The sequence below is a fragment of the Callospermophilus lateralis genome, unplaced genomic scaffold (genome assembly GCF_048772815.1).
Source record: "Callospermophilus lateralis isolate mCalLat2 unplaced genomic scaffold, mCalLat2.hap1 Scaffold_1341, whole genome shotgun sequence".
Lineage (NCBI taxonomy): Eukaryota > Metazoa > Chordata > Mammalia > Rodentia > Sciuridae > Callospermophilus > Callospermophilus lateralis.
Window position 1 is genome coordinate 130298 of NW_027512504.1, and position 17364 is coordinate 147661.

The 17364-nt window shown below is 37.6% G+C and overlaps 1 protein-coding gene across 1 annotated transcript; it reads right to left on the reverse strand.

Annotated features, from left to right (window-relative positions):
- Positions 1–2320: 2320 nt before the first annotated feature.
- On the reverse strand, positions 2321–16034 carry LOC143387443 (sulfotransferase 1C1-like). Its single transcript, XM_076841857.1, has 7 exons — positions 15863–16034; positions 13623–13751; positions 9129–9226; positions 4962–5088; positions 3936–4030; positions 2613–2791; positions 2321–2435 (listed from the first exon to the last, which is right to left on the reverse strand). Exons 1-7 carry the CDS (start codon positions 16032–16034, stop codon positions 2321–2323), a joined length of 915 nt encoding a protein of 304 aa, XP_076697972.1.
- Positions 16035–17364: the final 1330 nt, after the last annotated feature.

Sequence of the window (17364 nt, forward strand, 5' to 3'; positions counted from 1 at the left end):
TCTATCATCGTTATTCTATAGGGTTGGGACCACAGATATTTAAAAATTAAATTAAACCATTAATTGTTCTTTTTTGTTGGTATTAGAGATTAACCAAGATATGCTTGACCACTTAGTTACATACCCAGTCCCCATTTTTTTTGTTACCCAGTCCCCATTTTTTTTTTGTATTATTATACAGGGTTTTACTAAATTGCTGAGAATCTCATTAAGATACTGAAGCTGACCTTGTACTCTCAATTCTCATGCCTCAGGCTCCCAAATCACTGAGATTACAGGAGTGCAACATGGAAGCCAGATAATTATTCTTTGTAGTACCTAGAATATTATTAAAAGGGCATAACAGAGCTTTTTTTTTAGAGAAAGCGAGAGAGAGAGAGAGAGAGAGAGAGAGAGAGAGAGAGAGAGAGAGAAAGAAAGAATTTTTAATATTTATTTTTCAGTTTTCGGTGGACACAACATCTTTGTTTGTATGTGGTGCTGAGGATCAAACCCCGGCCGCAAGCATGCCAGGCGAGCGCGATACCACTTGAGCCACATCCCCAGCCCATAACAGAGCTTTAAAGAAAGAAGTTCAGAAATACTTTAATTGAAATTTTTGAGAACTAGGAGAGTGGAATTCATTTTAACAAAAATAAAAGTAAAAAAAAAATTTATGATTTTCAAAAGAGTAAGGTAGGTTTTGCCTAGTTTTGAAAACTCCAGACATATTGCTTATATTTTAATACCTCTTATATGACCAACCCATATGACATTAAGAAAGGGAAGTATTATGTGCTTTCTGTGTAAAGTTTCAGGAAGTTCCTGGTATGTGAACTGAAGGCGTTCATGCTGGTCAACACTGCAGAACGACCACAGTACTGGATTGTTTGTCATGTGGTTAATGATTTGCTTCCCTTAGAAAGTAGAAAGAGGAAAGAACACAGATAGGGCTTAATTTGTTCTTAGGTGGAGATAATTTTCTTTATCATTTGTTTACTGGTATAGGAAATCACCCTTCACACAAAATGCATTTTGCTAACATTCTATAAAAATAATGCAGATGTTTGAATACCTTGTGCAAATGATGGCAGACATTTTTGTGGACAGGTTTTAATGAAAAGGAGAAAACAGAACATGATTTTATGGTTAACTTGACCGTAAGGACAATGTTGCTAGAAGCCTTCTATTCAAGAAGTATGAAAAGTGATATTTTCCCCCAGAGATATAAGATTCAAATCTTTCTTAAAATGTATAAGGGACTGGATTTTTCATTTTATTTTTCCTAGGTGAATTTATAGTTCTTTTTTTTCTAAGAAGTTCATCTGAAATATAAAATCTCTTTCTGCTTTTCAGCCTTACTTCGGTAACAGAAGTTGGCTCAGGTTCTTGATTATCCTCTGTTTTTTTTAGCATTTGCTCCAATGCCCAGCAGTGGCCTTTCTCTTTGGTCTTTAGACTGTTTCAGGTCATCCTGGATCAGACCCAGCTCCCTGGATTCCATTTTCATGTTATCCTCTGTATCTCATAGTCTAATATTAGAGCTGTGTCATCATTTTTCTCATTCTTGACCATCACTGTGGTTTACTATGTCCCCCAACTTTGTGTTAGACACTCAGTCTCCATCGCAACACAGTTGAGAGGAAGATCCTCATAAGAGGTGATTAGGTCATTAAGGGCATCGCCATAGGAATGAATATGGGGGGGCAGTGAGTTCCTAATGAAAGGGTAAGCCCCCACCTCTCATCCTTTCTTGCCATCACACTTTCCACCATGGAATGATGCATCAAGAAAGTCCTTGCCACATGTGAACCTTTCAACTTTGAAATTCCTACGCTTCAGAATTTTAAGAAATCGCTGTTCTTTATAAACCATCCATGTCAGTTATCGCAGCACAAAGTGGACCAAGACAAATGTTTAGAATAAAAAAATAGTTCTTCATCTTCTCCCTGGTACTTCTTATTCTCTTTGCTTTATTTTTAAATTTCTCTTGCGCTGAAATTCTGTTCTTATTTATTTATCTCTTTTCAGGAGTTTTGTCTTTGAGAAACCAGATAGTTATAGACAAGTGATGGAGTGAAGTTGTGTTTATTTTGCCTTAGTACAGAGTATATTTTCATGAGGCAGGAGTCCACAACAATGACCATGTAACTAATTTAAAACTTTCTATCCAGGATTTGATTATGTTTTAATGAAGTATTATTATAGTAGTTCAGGATCTACAGATAGCGTGGAATGGTTTAGGATAGGAGGAAGAATGCTTTTAAGTATCATGGGGTTTAAATGGGTACAATCTAGTAATAAAGTCTGGGGCAGCACCCCACCTCCCCACCAGCAGCTCTCAGATCTCTGTGCGAAAAGTCAGAGTGCTCCCTGCCATCTTCTTTTGGTAGTCCTTGTCAAATTCTTCATTTTGGGCCACAGTAAAATAGTTCTTCCAGTCACCAGGCATCCCTGAAACAAGGCAAAATCTCAGTGATTGCTGCAGGAGTCCAGGGAGAATTGAGTGTACACCCAAGTTGTACAGTGGTATTGCTGGCAAGAATAAGCAATGCAGCATCAAACACTAATGGGAAAATCCAAGTAGACTTGAGAATTACAGGGTTTCACTTGACATCTTAGGATATATGTCCTTCCTCATAAAAGGGGAGATGGAGTGGTCCATGATGCTGCTAGGTAGAGTAGTATAGTTGGCCATTGGTTTTTGCTTCATGACATCAAATGAGGTATGATAGATGTTTTTATTCAGAACTTCCTCTGTTATGTCTTTCTCCAGGAACTTCAATATCTTCTCAATTTCCCTCTTTGGGTTCTGTATGTAGAACAATTACACAAAATAAATATTTTGGGATCTTCCATTAGGGATGATATTCTGTTAAGGTTAACTGCATTTGTAAAGAGACGTGTTAAGGGATTCATTCAAATATATTCCACAAATATTTCTCAAGTGTTACTAGTTAAAGGCACTGTACTACCCCAGATGTGCAGCAACAAGAAGATTGGGACTATTTCTATCATCAAGGAAATTGCCCTGCAAGAAGGAAACTGGGTATAAAATGACCAATTGAAGTTCTGGATGTGCTTCCTGTGTCCCCACATCCCAGGAACGGGGAGGACAGGATGGGGATCATCTGAGAGAGACCAGGTGACCTCAAGAGAAGGAGAAATGTTAACTTCTGGAGGAGATCAGGAAAGGCATAGTGAACAAAGGAGAGTGTTGGTTAGTGTGATAATTAACTCTAGTGTCTGGGCTATAAGAATGGGAGCAAATGGTCTATGAGTTTAATAGAAGGCTAATAAAAGAACGAGTTTACCCAGAAGTGTACATGTTTGTACCTTGCTTCTTTCTGATAAAAAAAAAAGTTGCAAAAAAAGGAGTTATGGCTTTTGATTAAATTTTAGAGTACTTCTTAGCATGGTCATAGGTGGCAATTTGTAATTCAAGGACATTAATCCAGACTCACAAGGGTTGAATCTGCTATCCACTCGTCCACAATGAAATGGAGAAATCAGTTCACTGTCCTAATGTGTGACACTAATCCAGCAAATTTCAAATGGAATAGACCTCCAGTAGTGAGGAGGGCATAGAAGAGAGAGAAGGAAGTAGATTTCTTGAACAGAAATATGCACACTTGATAGTTATGATCGCAAAAATCTTTACAATAGACTCATGAGATAGAGATGATATAATTTTGTAGGTAAAGAAACATGACTCATATGTATCAGGATTCAACAAGGTGATCTGGCTAGAAGGCACAAGCTATTTCCAGAGGAAAAGGGTCTTCTGGAAAGTGTGAACAAAAGATAATTCTGAAGACAAAAAATATGGTTAGAGCTGAGGGGAAAACCTAGCTGGAAAGAGTGTCATGGAGAGGTTCTTCTGTTGGTAAGTCCACATTCCAGTGTCCCCACATCCCAGGAACTGGATGACAGGATGGGGATCGTATTGCCTTCACCTCTTTCATGTCCTCATAGAAAAGGTAGAGAATGTGATGCTGGTCCTTCATATCCCACCATCCCTTTACATGGTCATACCAGGAGCCCCATAGCACTGAGGAGGAGAGAGAAGGGACATCAATGTCAATATGAAACTTATCAAATGAGCATGACTTATCAAATAAAAGAGGAAAATTACTAAATACAACCAGAATACAAAGATACTGAGCAGAAGGATTCTTATTGCACAAGACAGAAAACTTGTTCTTTGAGAGTATTTTGGAAGATTGTGAAAAATATTCAGAATTTACTGAGTTATATTTCCACCCTCAAACTTAGTTTTCCACAAGACTTTTTCTATGGCCAGGGAATAAAAGTCTTTTTCTTTGCATCACCACAAATTGTATAGATCAATAAATATTGTTTCCAACATGCTGATTTTGAAAAAAAGACTTTCATTTTAAAAAGTCTCTAATTACCTGCTCTTGGGGCATCTTTGTTTTCAGTGATGGTAAATGGGAGGAGAGAAGATTGCTGGGTGTCTTTTGTTGTCCCTGTGAACCCTCCTGTACCTTGCATCTTTATCTACGTTGCCAAGCACTTTGCAAGTCGACCTGCACAATCTGTCACCAGGGGCTCCTTTTACCTCAGAATTATAGATGGACTTTATTTCAAGAAGCATTGGAAGGCTTTTGCAAGCAGGAAGAGAGAAAGAACAATATATTTGTTTCACTGATGCCTCCCAATTGACTCACTTTATTGATTGCTACCTCCACCAAAGGCCTCAGCTCCTGTGAAGGGGACCTCTCCTATCTCCAGGGAACTGTTGCTCCTTCAAGAATACTTCACTAGTTCTTGCTGATTTCCCAAAACTCTGCCCACAGCATTGTGAATAGTCTATTTGTTGACATCTCCTGGGAGACCTCATTCATGACATCTACTTCCTTGTAGGACCTTGACAGATACAATTCAGTGAAAACTCTTTTTTTTTATGTCAATAGCTAAGTGAGGGAGAAAATAGGAACCCACAGTTTTCTTTCACTTACCTTTTCCATCTTTAAATGTTTCAATGTATTCCTCCCATGTACCAGGGTCAGGCACCATTGAATTCATTCTTGAAAAGTGATAGTAAGATACCAGACAGTCCTTGGCATTTCTAGCTACATAGATAATCTGGAATCATCCAGAAAAGAGAGAGAGAGGCAGAGAGAAAGCAAGATAGAAAATTATCACCATTTAGTGCTGAGGTTGTTGTTTTTAGAAAGCCATTTTGGAGAGTCTTGGATGATTCTATTGGAGGAATAGAACATACATATGTTTTCTACAAAGTGATCATCTCTTCCAGTCTGCCTAGAAATTGTTCTGATTTGTAGCTGGTAGTCTTTGTGTTACTATTGAGTACCTCTTCTTTTAAATCCTAGAATTTTCCTGGGTTGCACATAAATACTGTACTCATCCTAACTTAACTTGGAGAATAAGGTATGTTCATCTATTCAGGGTGCTCTAACAAAGTACCACAGACTGGGTGTCATATGAAAACTAGAAAGGTTATTTCTCACAATTCTAGAGGTTAGATTGTCTGGTCAGGTCTTGCTTCCTCATAGATGACCATGTTTTATAAGAGTCCTAATCTTAGGACCTAAGGACCTAATCATCTATGAAAGCACCCCCATTCTTAAAACCATTACTTTGAGGATTAGAATTTCAATATTTGAACTTGAGAGGGTCATAACATGTGAAGGAAAGGTTCTCCTTGGATTTTGATAAACAAGAAATCTAAATTATAAAGTGGAAGGAGCTAAAGCAATGAGCTTATTGTCCCATTCCTACAAGATGAATCCCAGGCTTATAGATAAATTATCATTCCTATGTTTTTATTCATGGATAAGATTGAGGACCTCTAAGGACAGTGCCAACTCTTCCTTTAGTGATGTTTGTGATGCTGATTCTTAAAGGAAAGGCAATGGAATGTCCTGGCAAGAAAAAATGACCTCTTAGCTTCTTGTCTTGCTGTCCCCCTCCTTCCCTAACCACCTTGGCTTCTGTTCCAACCTATGCTGCTTTCAGTGGGGTTGGGGAGGTTGAGCACTGTGAGGATGGGTAGTGTTCCCCCCCAAAGTTCCATATGTAAAGAATTGGTACTTAGGGTAGAATTACTGGAAGAGATAGAGCCTTGTGAGAGGGAGGTCTTAGGTCATTGGAGGTGTATTCTCAGAGGGGATTGTAGGATCCTGTGTCCTCTTTTTTGTCTGTCTGTCTCTCTCTCTGTCTCTGTCTCTGTCTCTCCCTCTCTCTCTCTCTCTCTCTCTCCCTCTCTCTCTCTCTCTCTATATATATATATATATATATGTGTGTGTTTACACACATACACATACACATATATATAGCTAAAGATGTGATGTAAACACACACACACATCTATATGTGTGTGTGTGTGTTTACACACATACACATACACATATATATAGCTAAAGATGTGAAAACTCACTCTGATATGCACTTTTGCCATAAATTGCCCTAACTGGATGTCTAACTAAGTGGACTGCCTGGTCTTGTATTTTAACCTTCAAGCCAAAATAGTCCTCCTTTTACTTCACAAGTAGCTGTGTCAGGTATTTCATTACAGTACTTCAAAGCCAACCGATACAAGCTCAAAATTTTCTCAAGCACTTTTGCCCAGCATATCACTTTATCAACAGAATTTGTGTCCAACACAACCAATACTCAGTCATAGTTTCCTCTTGGTGAATTACTCTCTCTCTCTCTATCTTACATTCCCAACTATATTTCACCTATTATTCTCTTAGTCCTGTCATGACTATTTTTCTGGCCCAATTTTGCTGTTGGATTTCCATCCAATATTCATGAACATAATTAAGAAACCAAAAAATCTGAGGTAACTACAAAGCCATGTATCAATATATTCTCAGATATTTCTTAATTTTTATGTCAGCTCTTGCTTTCAAGGCCTGAGTAACTGACAGTATGAGTCTTGGGATAGATAGGGATGTGTAGTCCAATGTTAAATAAATTTCCAAGAGTTTGTTGACCTGTATTAGTTTTGAATTGCTGATGAAACAAGTCACCACAAATTCAGTGTTTTAAAACAATGTTGATTTATTCTTTTAAAGATATGGAGGTCAGATTTCACTGGGCTAAAGTCAAGGTGTAATCAAATCTGGTTCCTTTTGGTAGTTCTAGGGAAAAATTCATTTCCTTGTGTTTGACTTCTGGAGTGTGACTGCATTTTTTGCCTGCATTGTTTTTCCTCCTGACACCCTCCTGGATCACTCTAACTTCTTTATTTGTCACATTTCCTATTTCCTAAGTCCTTCATGGTGATATCTAGGGCCTAGATAATCCAGGATAATCATACCATCTTGAGATCCTAAATTTTATTATACCTACAAGGTCCATTTTGCAATAATAACATTCCCAGGTACTGTTTAATAGATGCAGATATCTTTGGGCAATCACTCTTCATCCTATTATACCATCCTAAAATGAAAAGCTTGTACTAAGTTCTCTAAAGTTTTTTTCTACTGAACTTAACTCACAAATCTTAGTGCATAAAGAGAGATAATGCCATTGATATTTCTACACTATTTAGAAGACCTGAGTTTACAAAAAGAAGGTGTTAGTATGGTGAATAACCAAGGGCTAGTGTATCTTCTGACACTAAGCCTACAAGATCTGGTAATAATACTGGTTTTTGAGCAGCAAAATTAGCATGTCATGAATGGAATTATCTGTGGCAATAAAGCAAAAATTTTTCATGAGTCAAGGTGTCTTGGGTGTAATCTCAGGAATGGGATACAATTCCTAAGCATAGTCTTATGGCTGTCTATACTATTTTGTCTTGCCCCCCCCCTTTCCCCTTCACAGGAATGGGAGAGGATTTCTGAATATGAACAACTGTTCAGTAGTATTGTACTTTATTTGGAAAGAGGAGATGGTCAAGATAAAGAATTGGTGAGTCATAGAAACCCAGAAAACAGAATTGCATTTTGTATATGGACACGGCACCAAGGACAGTGCTATAGCTAAACAGACATAACTCTTATGGTTTCTAATTGAGTTCAGTACAGAAAATGAAAGAGCTTGTGGGTATCTTGGCAGTGAGAAACTTAACATCAACTCACTTTGTTTGCAACTTTCATGTAATTGGGTTTCCCTAGGATCTTGCCCATAAGGAGATATTCTAGTCCAGTTAATATGAGCATCTGATTCTGCCACGTGATTGTACTTTCTATTGTAAATTTCAATTTAGTATTTAGTTTATATTCATATTACATTGATTTCAAGTTTCACTGGTAGAGCACATATCAAAAAGAAACACTAATATAGTCAATGTACACTGCATTTGTGGGATTTGAATTAGGAAGTGTCATCTTTATTATTGCATGGACATAGAGGCATAATAGCACCTGGAAGCTTGCTTCATGAGATATGTTCTTTTTAAGTGTGGGCCAAGTTTCTAGATGCTAACAAAATCAGATTTCTCATCCTGAAAGGAAGAGAAATAGTTTTTGAACACCAAAGTGGACATTATTTAATTGGAACAGCCAGATAATGAACATGAGCATGGACTTCAGATTTTGACAGTGGAGAATATAATTGACAGACTCAGCTGCATCACTCTGAATTTGCCACCATATTCCTTGAAAGGCCACATTTCTCAAAGGCTGCTCTTAGCTAAAGAGTGAGCATGATGGGGCTTTCTAGGCAATCAAGACTCTCTGGTGGTTGGCTTTGGTTGGAGAATCTGCATTGGTGTGGCTGCATTTTGTTCAGGGCTTCATTGCAAATGTCCCCAGATCTCCTTACTTGCCCCACGGGATCAGGCCAGCATCACGATCTGATGGCTCTCCATGCTCCTTTGTCTACACTTTCTCCCTGCAGGTTTTTCCCCAAGTAGATTATTGCATATCTAACTCCCCCATACCCTATGCTTGTTGGAGGACCCAAACTAAGATACCAACCTTCCTCAGGAAGTGCCTGCTTTGTTTCATTGATCACTGCCTTTGAAGTTGGCTTAGTTGTCAATCAGAACAATTTCCCAGTATATTTCTAGAAATAGTATTAGGAAAGGAAGGTGGATCCAGAGTAAAGGGTATGGTATTATGGCCTACAGCCACCATGTTTAATGTAGTTCTCTGATTAGTTTCCTTTGACTGTCTTTGCTTGTTTCTACTTAGAGTAGCAAATCTTACTTTTGAATTCTCTTTCCAGAAGGATGGTGGTAGCATCTGAACAGGTAGATGAGTCTTCAGAGTTCTAGGAGAAGGCATTTTATTGGCCAGGTCCAGACCTGGGAAATAAGTTGAACATTTCTCATCAGCTACATGGATCCAATAGTGTTTTGTCAAACATTGGAAATCATATTGACCACACGACTGGCTCTGTGCCTTAAAGAATGATGTCATAGTCCGTGTTGCCCCCCTAGCCCATACAGTCTACCTGTCCATTCTGGTAGAGTACAACACTAATGAGGCACAGCAAAACATGGAGGCAACACTGTTCCCTCTCCTGTTGAGCACTGAGTTGTGCCTGGGTTGGCACACAAAGAGGCTTTGGGAGGTTTAGTTTAGTGAGAATAAGACTCAGGGTATCTGGTTCTTTGGGCATCTCTGTTGTTGCATGGAAGAACTGCCTATTCCTCTAAAGAGAGGGAGGTTACTGGGGCACCTCGATGGCCCTAGAAACTCTGTCTAGAGTTTCAGCCTTTCTTTCAGCTGTTACTTCCATAACCAAGTTCCTGTTGTGTGCCAGCACTGAGCACTGTGCAGCAAGATGCTTTTAACTGAAAAGTGGAGCTTTATAGTCATCAAGTAATTTTTCCAAATAGTTAAATGTGGGAGCCATGATGGGAAGTCATCAGTCGGTGGGTGTGGAGGGCCACAGAGGTGGAGCTCTGTGAGAAACAGGAGATAAGCAAGGCCAGCAAGACTGAGTAAGGCATAGACAGAATCATTCCTAGAAAGAGAAAGTCCAATGCTAAGTGCTAGAACACTGAGCGCAGCTGGGACTGGTTAAACACTGCATAAACTTCAGGGGAAGGCTTGAAAGGAAAACAGAAGTGTCATTTGTGGAGAACAAACCATCTGACAAAGAAGCAGATCTATGGAGAAAGGGAGTTATTATATGGAAATATGGTGGAGAAAGGAAAGAAAGAAGGGAATGAAGAAAAAGTAAAGACCTTGTGGAAATGAAAAGAAAAGCAACTCTTGACTGTTCTTCCTCCTCTTCCCATCACCAGCACTATCCACAAACAAAAGCACACAGAAGAGGCCCTACAGATTCAAGAGGGTGCTTTCAAACTAAGGACTGTCCATAAAATGAACATAAGTGGAAAAGGGCTGAGTGAATTAATACCAAATTACTGTAAAAGTCAGAAAAAGCAAACCACTTTCCCAAACCAACTACAAACCTGAAAACATGGTGCCACAACCTGTCAGACTAAATTCAATATTCTGAAACAGAAATTTGGGAATTGTATATATATATATAATCAGAACTACAAGAAACAAGAGTAGAAATGAAAAAAAAAAAAAGATAGACAAGTACAAAAAGATCTGGTAGAAATCAAGAAAGATATAGAAAAAAACCCAAAAGAATACTAGAAACAGATTAAATTATGATGTAGGCAATGGAGAAAAGATTTAAATGCAAACTTAACAGGAGATAGTGAAGGAAAGCAAGAAAATGCCTAAGAAAATAACAGTGACAAAATGAAAGAAGTGGAAAAAAAGTGTCCAAAGCAGAAGACAGGTGAGGAAGTTCCAAAACTGGCATGCATTGAAGTTCCTGAGAAGTAAAAAAAAAAAATAGTGGAATGGAAATAATTTTTAAGTCCATAAGTTGTACAAACTTTCTGGAACAAGTCCTTTAATTTACATCTAAGCCATGGGAAGTAGATTTATAATGATCAATTCTGAAACATACTGAAGTTACTAGATCTGAAGATAAGGACCTCTAGAAAACAGATGAAATGGTTCATGAAGTTGAGAGAATACAACTAGCCTTGGACTTCTTAAAAATAGCATAAAAAAAACAATCAAACAAGGAAAAAGTGGAGTAGCATTTTAAAGAGGCTTTAGGAAAGAACTTGTGAATAAAAGATACTGTAACCAGTGCAGCTGTGCTTTAAATACCAAAGAGTTGTAGAATAAATGATTGAGTGTGTAAGAAGTCACTAAATGCAGCACATAGGAGCCCTTCCTTCACTATCTATGAGAATAAGTTTCATTGAACCAAGAAACGACCCAGAACACTTTGTTAAAAGTACTTACGAGCAATTTTTCACATTATTTAGTACTAGATCTAAAATAATGCAAGTAAAGTCCTGGGTAAAATAATGTGTAGATCTTATACATTACAATGAAGTAGAAATAATGCAACTCAAAATTTGAGTAATATCACCGGCTTCTGTATAAGTAATGAGGGAGTCAGAGGATTCTTTTGAAACCAGCATATCAAATCATAAAAGATTATGTAAGAGAAAAAAATTTACATTTTTAGAGGTAGTAATTTATAGATAGATAAACACTGGCAAAAAGGTAGAGATTTTCCTAATCATAAAAAAATACAACAAACAAAACAATAAAAACCCAAACAAAAAGTCCTGCATACACTTTAATAAAAGAAAAGAAAAAAATCATATGAACACAGTAAACATTGTTATACACAGTAATTTCAAATGAAATTTTTAAATCTGACATAATTAGAACCAAAATTTTGAATTTTGAATATTTGAATTAGAACCAAAATTTTGAAATTTTTGAATCTGATATAATTAGAACCAAACCTATTAGTCAAATCAATAAGAGTCAGTGCTCTTAAATTTAGAAGTATTAAGGTTTTTCAAATTGACTCATAAAAGGAAATCTAACAATATGCAGAATAGACCTTTCTAAAACACACTGACTAATAAAGGCCAAAGTAAAGGAATGAATAGAGATAAAACATGCAAATTAAAAATAAAAAGGGATTGTGATGCTATTAGATAAAGCAGGATTCAATTCTCATATGAAATGAAGAAGGAGGAGCTTTATAGTGCTGAAGACCCTATTAAATTAAGAAAATGTCATAACAAATATCTGGTATTATTAAATAATAATATAAATATAAATAATAATAGGCATTATTATAGCTATTATTATTTTACAAATAAAAAAAATTAGATTTTGAGATGCCTAATAACTTGTTCATGGTGAAGAATCTCAACCACTATTTCTAGCAGAATTGTTGGATTCCCAAGTCTATGCCTTCTCACTATTGGGTTATCTTCTGTTGCCAAAGGTCCCATTTATTACTATATATTTTATGAAAACATGTTCTTTATTCTCTACTTGATTACAGACTCTTCAAGGGTGTTGTGCCTTACATTTCTTACTATATTTGATGTGATGCATGATGTTTTTTGATATTGCTACTATATAAATTTGATTTAATTCTTTGGTAGACAGGTTTTAGATAAAATACATTTGAAGACATTCCCTTCGTGAGCTGGCAGCAGAATGACACAGGAATGTGGCTTTTCAAGACATGTTAAAAACAACTGACACATGATCCACACAAAATTATATATTCTTATGGGGCACTGTGATAATGTAACATGTATACAACATGTAATCATCAAGTCAAGGTAATCAGCATTTCCATCTTTTTAAACAATTATTTTTCTTTGTGCTAGGAAACTTTGAACTCTTCTAGTTTATTATAAGATACATAATGAAATTATTGAAAACTATAGATGACCTACTGTGCTGTATAGAATGCTGGAACGTTTTCCTCCCATTTAACTGTATTTTGATGCTCATTATTCAATTTCTGTCTGGTTCCTCTTCCTAGCCTCTAGTGACTTGCAGTCTACAATTTCTATAAAATTAAATGTTAAGTCCCACATATGAGCAAAAACATGCAGTATTTTTCTTTTTGTGTCTGGCTTATCTCATAATGTTCTTTAGTCACATTTACATTGGGGCAAATGACAGAATTTCACTCCTTTATGGCTAAATAATATTTCAGTATCTATATACCAAAAAAATATGGCTCAGTGGATGCTATGGTTCCTCAATCTTGCTATGTTAGCTTTCCATCATGAAAACAGATACTTCAAATAATCAACTTATAAAGAGGAAAGATTTGTTTTAATTCACAGTTTTAGAGGTTCCAGTCAATGACCATTTGGCCCTTTTGCCTTGGGCCTATGATGAAGCAGCATCTCATGGTGAGAGCATTGGGTAGAACAAAACAACTCACCTCATGGACAGGAAGGGCAAGACGGAGAGCAAAGGGTCCCTCAACTTCAAGGGCACACCCAATTCTCTAAACCCCTCCCACCATGTCCTGCCTACCAAAGGTACTGTACCTTCTGTCAACTCCAAATGGGGATCAAGCCTTTACTATGTGGACACTGGGGAGACATTTAGGATCCAAATTATTTAGGATCCATCTGCCTTCTCTACACTAAAATGCTCCAGCATAAGGAAGAAATGTGTACCTGATGCTGCCAAATCATACATCTTAGAAAAGGAATTTGGAAGTCATTTTTCCTACTTTTTTGATTTAGATTATCTTCAGATTCCTTCTCAGTTTCATTTGGAAATACTTTCTAAGAGGCCTATGGGAAAATGCCTTCCTTAGGTGAAGACTGACCCTGTATGGTGGTAATGACCTCTCAGGTCCCAGCTGGGCACACTTACCTGAGTTGAGAGGTGGAGGTAAAGACCACTCTAGGAAAGGGTGCCGGTCAAAGGTGTTGGCCCTCTGGCACTTTTGCACATCTCCATCATTTTGGATCATGTCCACAATCTCCTGTGTCCAGGTTGTTCCTAAAAGCATCAATCATTCTCAATACCATTCACCATGGCACAGTTCAATCCATTTTTCCTTGATTATTCAGTTAAATTTGCTTTTTCTGAACATGGAACAGGATCATCTCATGTGTCACCTTCTCTGTATGCCAACCAAAGTAGGTGGGATCCTCCTTTGAGCACTGGAGCCCCTCCATTCTCATTGTCATGACCTGCTCATAATATGTGCTTCTTTGCAACACCTGTTCTCTGTATCCTTAGTATTTAGCATAGAAATTTGCAGGTAATAGACCTAGATTGGTTGTATAAATATTGAATCAAATGTAATGAGACATAAAGATGAATTAGCCAATGTCCCTCCTTTAACAAGCTACTATGGTTTTTTTTTTTGGAGGAAATATGGCAGAGACTGCTTATTATCTAGCTACTATTCATTTTTTTTTCCTTTCAAATTAAGAGATCCTCAAATATTAGCTGGACTTATAACTATTTATATAAAAAGCTGCATTTTCAATCTTTCTTGTAATTACATGTGGCCAGGGCACTAAATTCTGGGAAGCAGTTTTTAAAGGGAGGTACAGAGAGTAACTCCTTATTTACGACCTCTTTGATGGTATTTTGGAATGATGATTGGACCTCCAGCAACTTATACAGGACCATAGAAGCAAAAGCCACATCTTAAGGTGGTAGAGAAGAAAGTTAGAAGGAGTCAGGTTTGCTGATGAAGGGTGCAGCCACTGTTTCAGTATTGGACTACCAATATAAGGACAACTTTTCTTTTGTGTTATTTTGAGTTTTCTGATACCCTTAGTCAACCTGAATTCTAAATGATATAGAAGAGGGATATTAATGGACATATGGATAGGCAAAAGTTAAATTATGGGAGGGAGGCTGAGTTACTGCAGTGGGGGTCAGTAGGTCTAATTGAGGAGAAAGGTACAAGGCCTGGAATGAATACTCAAAGCAGAATGGAGTGTGCATCTCCATTAAGGAGGCAGGGCAAGCCAGGAGAGGAAATTTCAAGAGCTAAGAGAGAGAGGCAGGCGTACTCTCCATGCTGGAAGTGTAAGAAAGGCTCAGAAGAGGTTGAGAGGTATTGAGAAGTGGGAAATAGAGAGAAAGAGTGTCAGGACCATGGTATAGAGGACAATATGTTCGACTGCATAATTTCCAAGGTGAGTTGAAACAAAATTTCTTCCTGAAGAACAATACAGGATGAAGTTAAGAACTAGGCAAGAGAAGTGTCCAAAGCAAATTAGTCAGGAAAGAAGAGTATTGAGAAACTGAAAGTGCCTAACCTAGTTGACTAAATAAGATCTGGTGAGGTGGGGTGCTTCAGAACCTATGAAGAAAGAAGCATCTTCCAAATATCTTCAGTGAATTCACACTTTCTTGCAATCTTTCTGATTATGAATATCTAATATTTTTCTTACTGAGTCAAGCGGTCCCTGAGAGATTTTTTTTCAAACTGGTTACAGCTTATAGTTCTTTGCTTCACTTGGTCACACAGTGTGGGATTAGAAATATAGAAAATGCAGGAGATCATCAGTCACTTCATCACAGTCTTTTCCTATTTTTCTACTCTGCACAATCCTGAGATATCCTTTGCCTTTTTCCCCCACATAATCCACTTCATTTTATAAGAGGCTGGTAGACATCATCTCCACTTTCCCAGATGCATTCCACCATACTCACATAGGTTTTAGACACTGTTATTTTAGCCCAGTATCTATTGGGCTGAAAGATTCATTTTCTTGTCAATTTCTCCCTAGGAGGAACATCTCAGAAATAGGGGCTACTGTTCATTCAGGAAATCTTAACAGAGAAGAAGGAGATCCTGGGCAGCCAAGATTTACTGGAAGAACTTCTACACTATTTCTTAGATTCTGTGCTCTTACGTTGTTTTGTAATTTTTTTTATTCCTTTGCAATTCTGGCCACCTCTTTCTTTACCAAGGACCTAAATAAGAGGGAGGATCTTGCATTTGCATTCATGAATAAGTCTTGGTTCCACTTTTTCCAGGGACCAGTACTGAAGAATAACTATATTCATTAAAATTAGGAGTCCCACTTTCAATATCATTGCTTTGCTAAGGCTGATGCCACCTACTGCTATTTCTGCACACCCACCTGCCTTTGCATAGGTTGCAATGAGGAGATCATCAGATTTTGCTTGGGAATTCCAGATTTTGTCCCAGTTATCACTTATCAGCTTGGTCATGAGGATTCCATCAATTTCTGTGGTTTCTGGTTGTAGGTATTTTTCCTCCAGGTGGAGATCTTTCATTTCCTCCAAGGACATTTTAGTATGTGGACTTGACAGGTGCTTAAAAGAAAGGTAGACTTTTGTCATTTCTAATACTTAGAACAGTCACTCCTTAATTTTTTTTCTTTGTAGAGAGTCAGGAGAGGTGCATGATAGGAGCTTATTATTGCTTTTAATATTTATTTATGTAAGAAAAGTCAAAACCGTGGAAGCCTGGAGCATTTTGAAAAGCTTTGTTTCAGGGTGTAACAATGATAAAGATGCAAATACATCTCAAATGGAGATAAACATGGGGAAGAAACACAGATCTGGGAAATTGTCTCCCTTGGGTTGGCACTTCAGAGCCTACCTGTCTGAGGTCTGAGTGACAGAGATATGAAGAGCCCATGGCAAAGGCCTCTTGTCAGGTTTTAACACAAAGAAGCCAGAATGGAATCAGAATATAGGTTGACTGGCTTTGAAGCATGCTGGAAGAGGGTGAATAAACTGCATTTGATCTGAGTAGCTGTAAAGCTTGGGGGAAGTTATTTACACTCCTCTTGGGGTTCCTCATTAGACAATGACTATCAACAGACTATACCATGACAGAGTGAATGACAGAAATCCCCTTGGATTTCTACAATCACAGATTATGCATTCAGTCTTCAAATTCTGACTGAAGACTAATAAGCCAGCTAAGCATTTAACCTCTATTTGCTAGGGGAAGTAACCCTGACTTGTTCTTCAAAAGAATAAATATCATGTAGCAACATACAATAAAAGAAGACAAAAGGGCTTGGGCAGAGGAGACAGTTATAAGTTAGAAAAAACTAAAGAGAGCTACACAAATGCAATTCAAAAAACTTAACTGGGATCTAAAATGGGAAAAATAAGTTTTAGAAGGCATTGGGGAAATAGGACATAAACTGTATGTTTAGTGTTAGGATGAGATAGAAGAATTGCCATACCCTCAGAGGTATCAGCTGAAGTATACAGGGCTACAGTGTCACAGTGCCCCCAACATCCCTTTAGATGGTTCAGTAAAATAGTGTGCATTCATGTTTGCTTACTTGTACAAATACACACATATGCACAAAAATATGAGAAGGGAAAGGAGAACAAAAGTGGAAAACATGAAGAAAATATCTAGAAGCGAATCAGGGAGAAGTTTTCCAAGTATTCTTCATATTCTCCCTGCCAATCTAAAGGAAAAGATATGAAAAAAACAAAGTCCCATTTACTGTCAGACTACTGTGTTATGTGAGCTACCTATGCACAGGAGAGGCAGCTTATGGTTTCAAATTTTTCAGTAGAATGTTCCTCCCTCTTTACAAAGTCAACACCAACACAGTGGGGGATTGTGTGCCACCCCTTTTCCCAAGGTAGG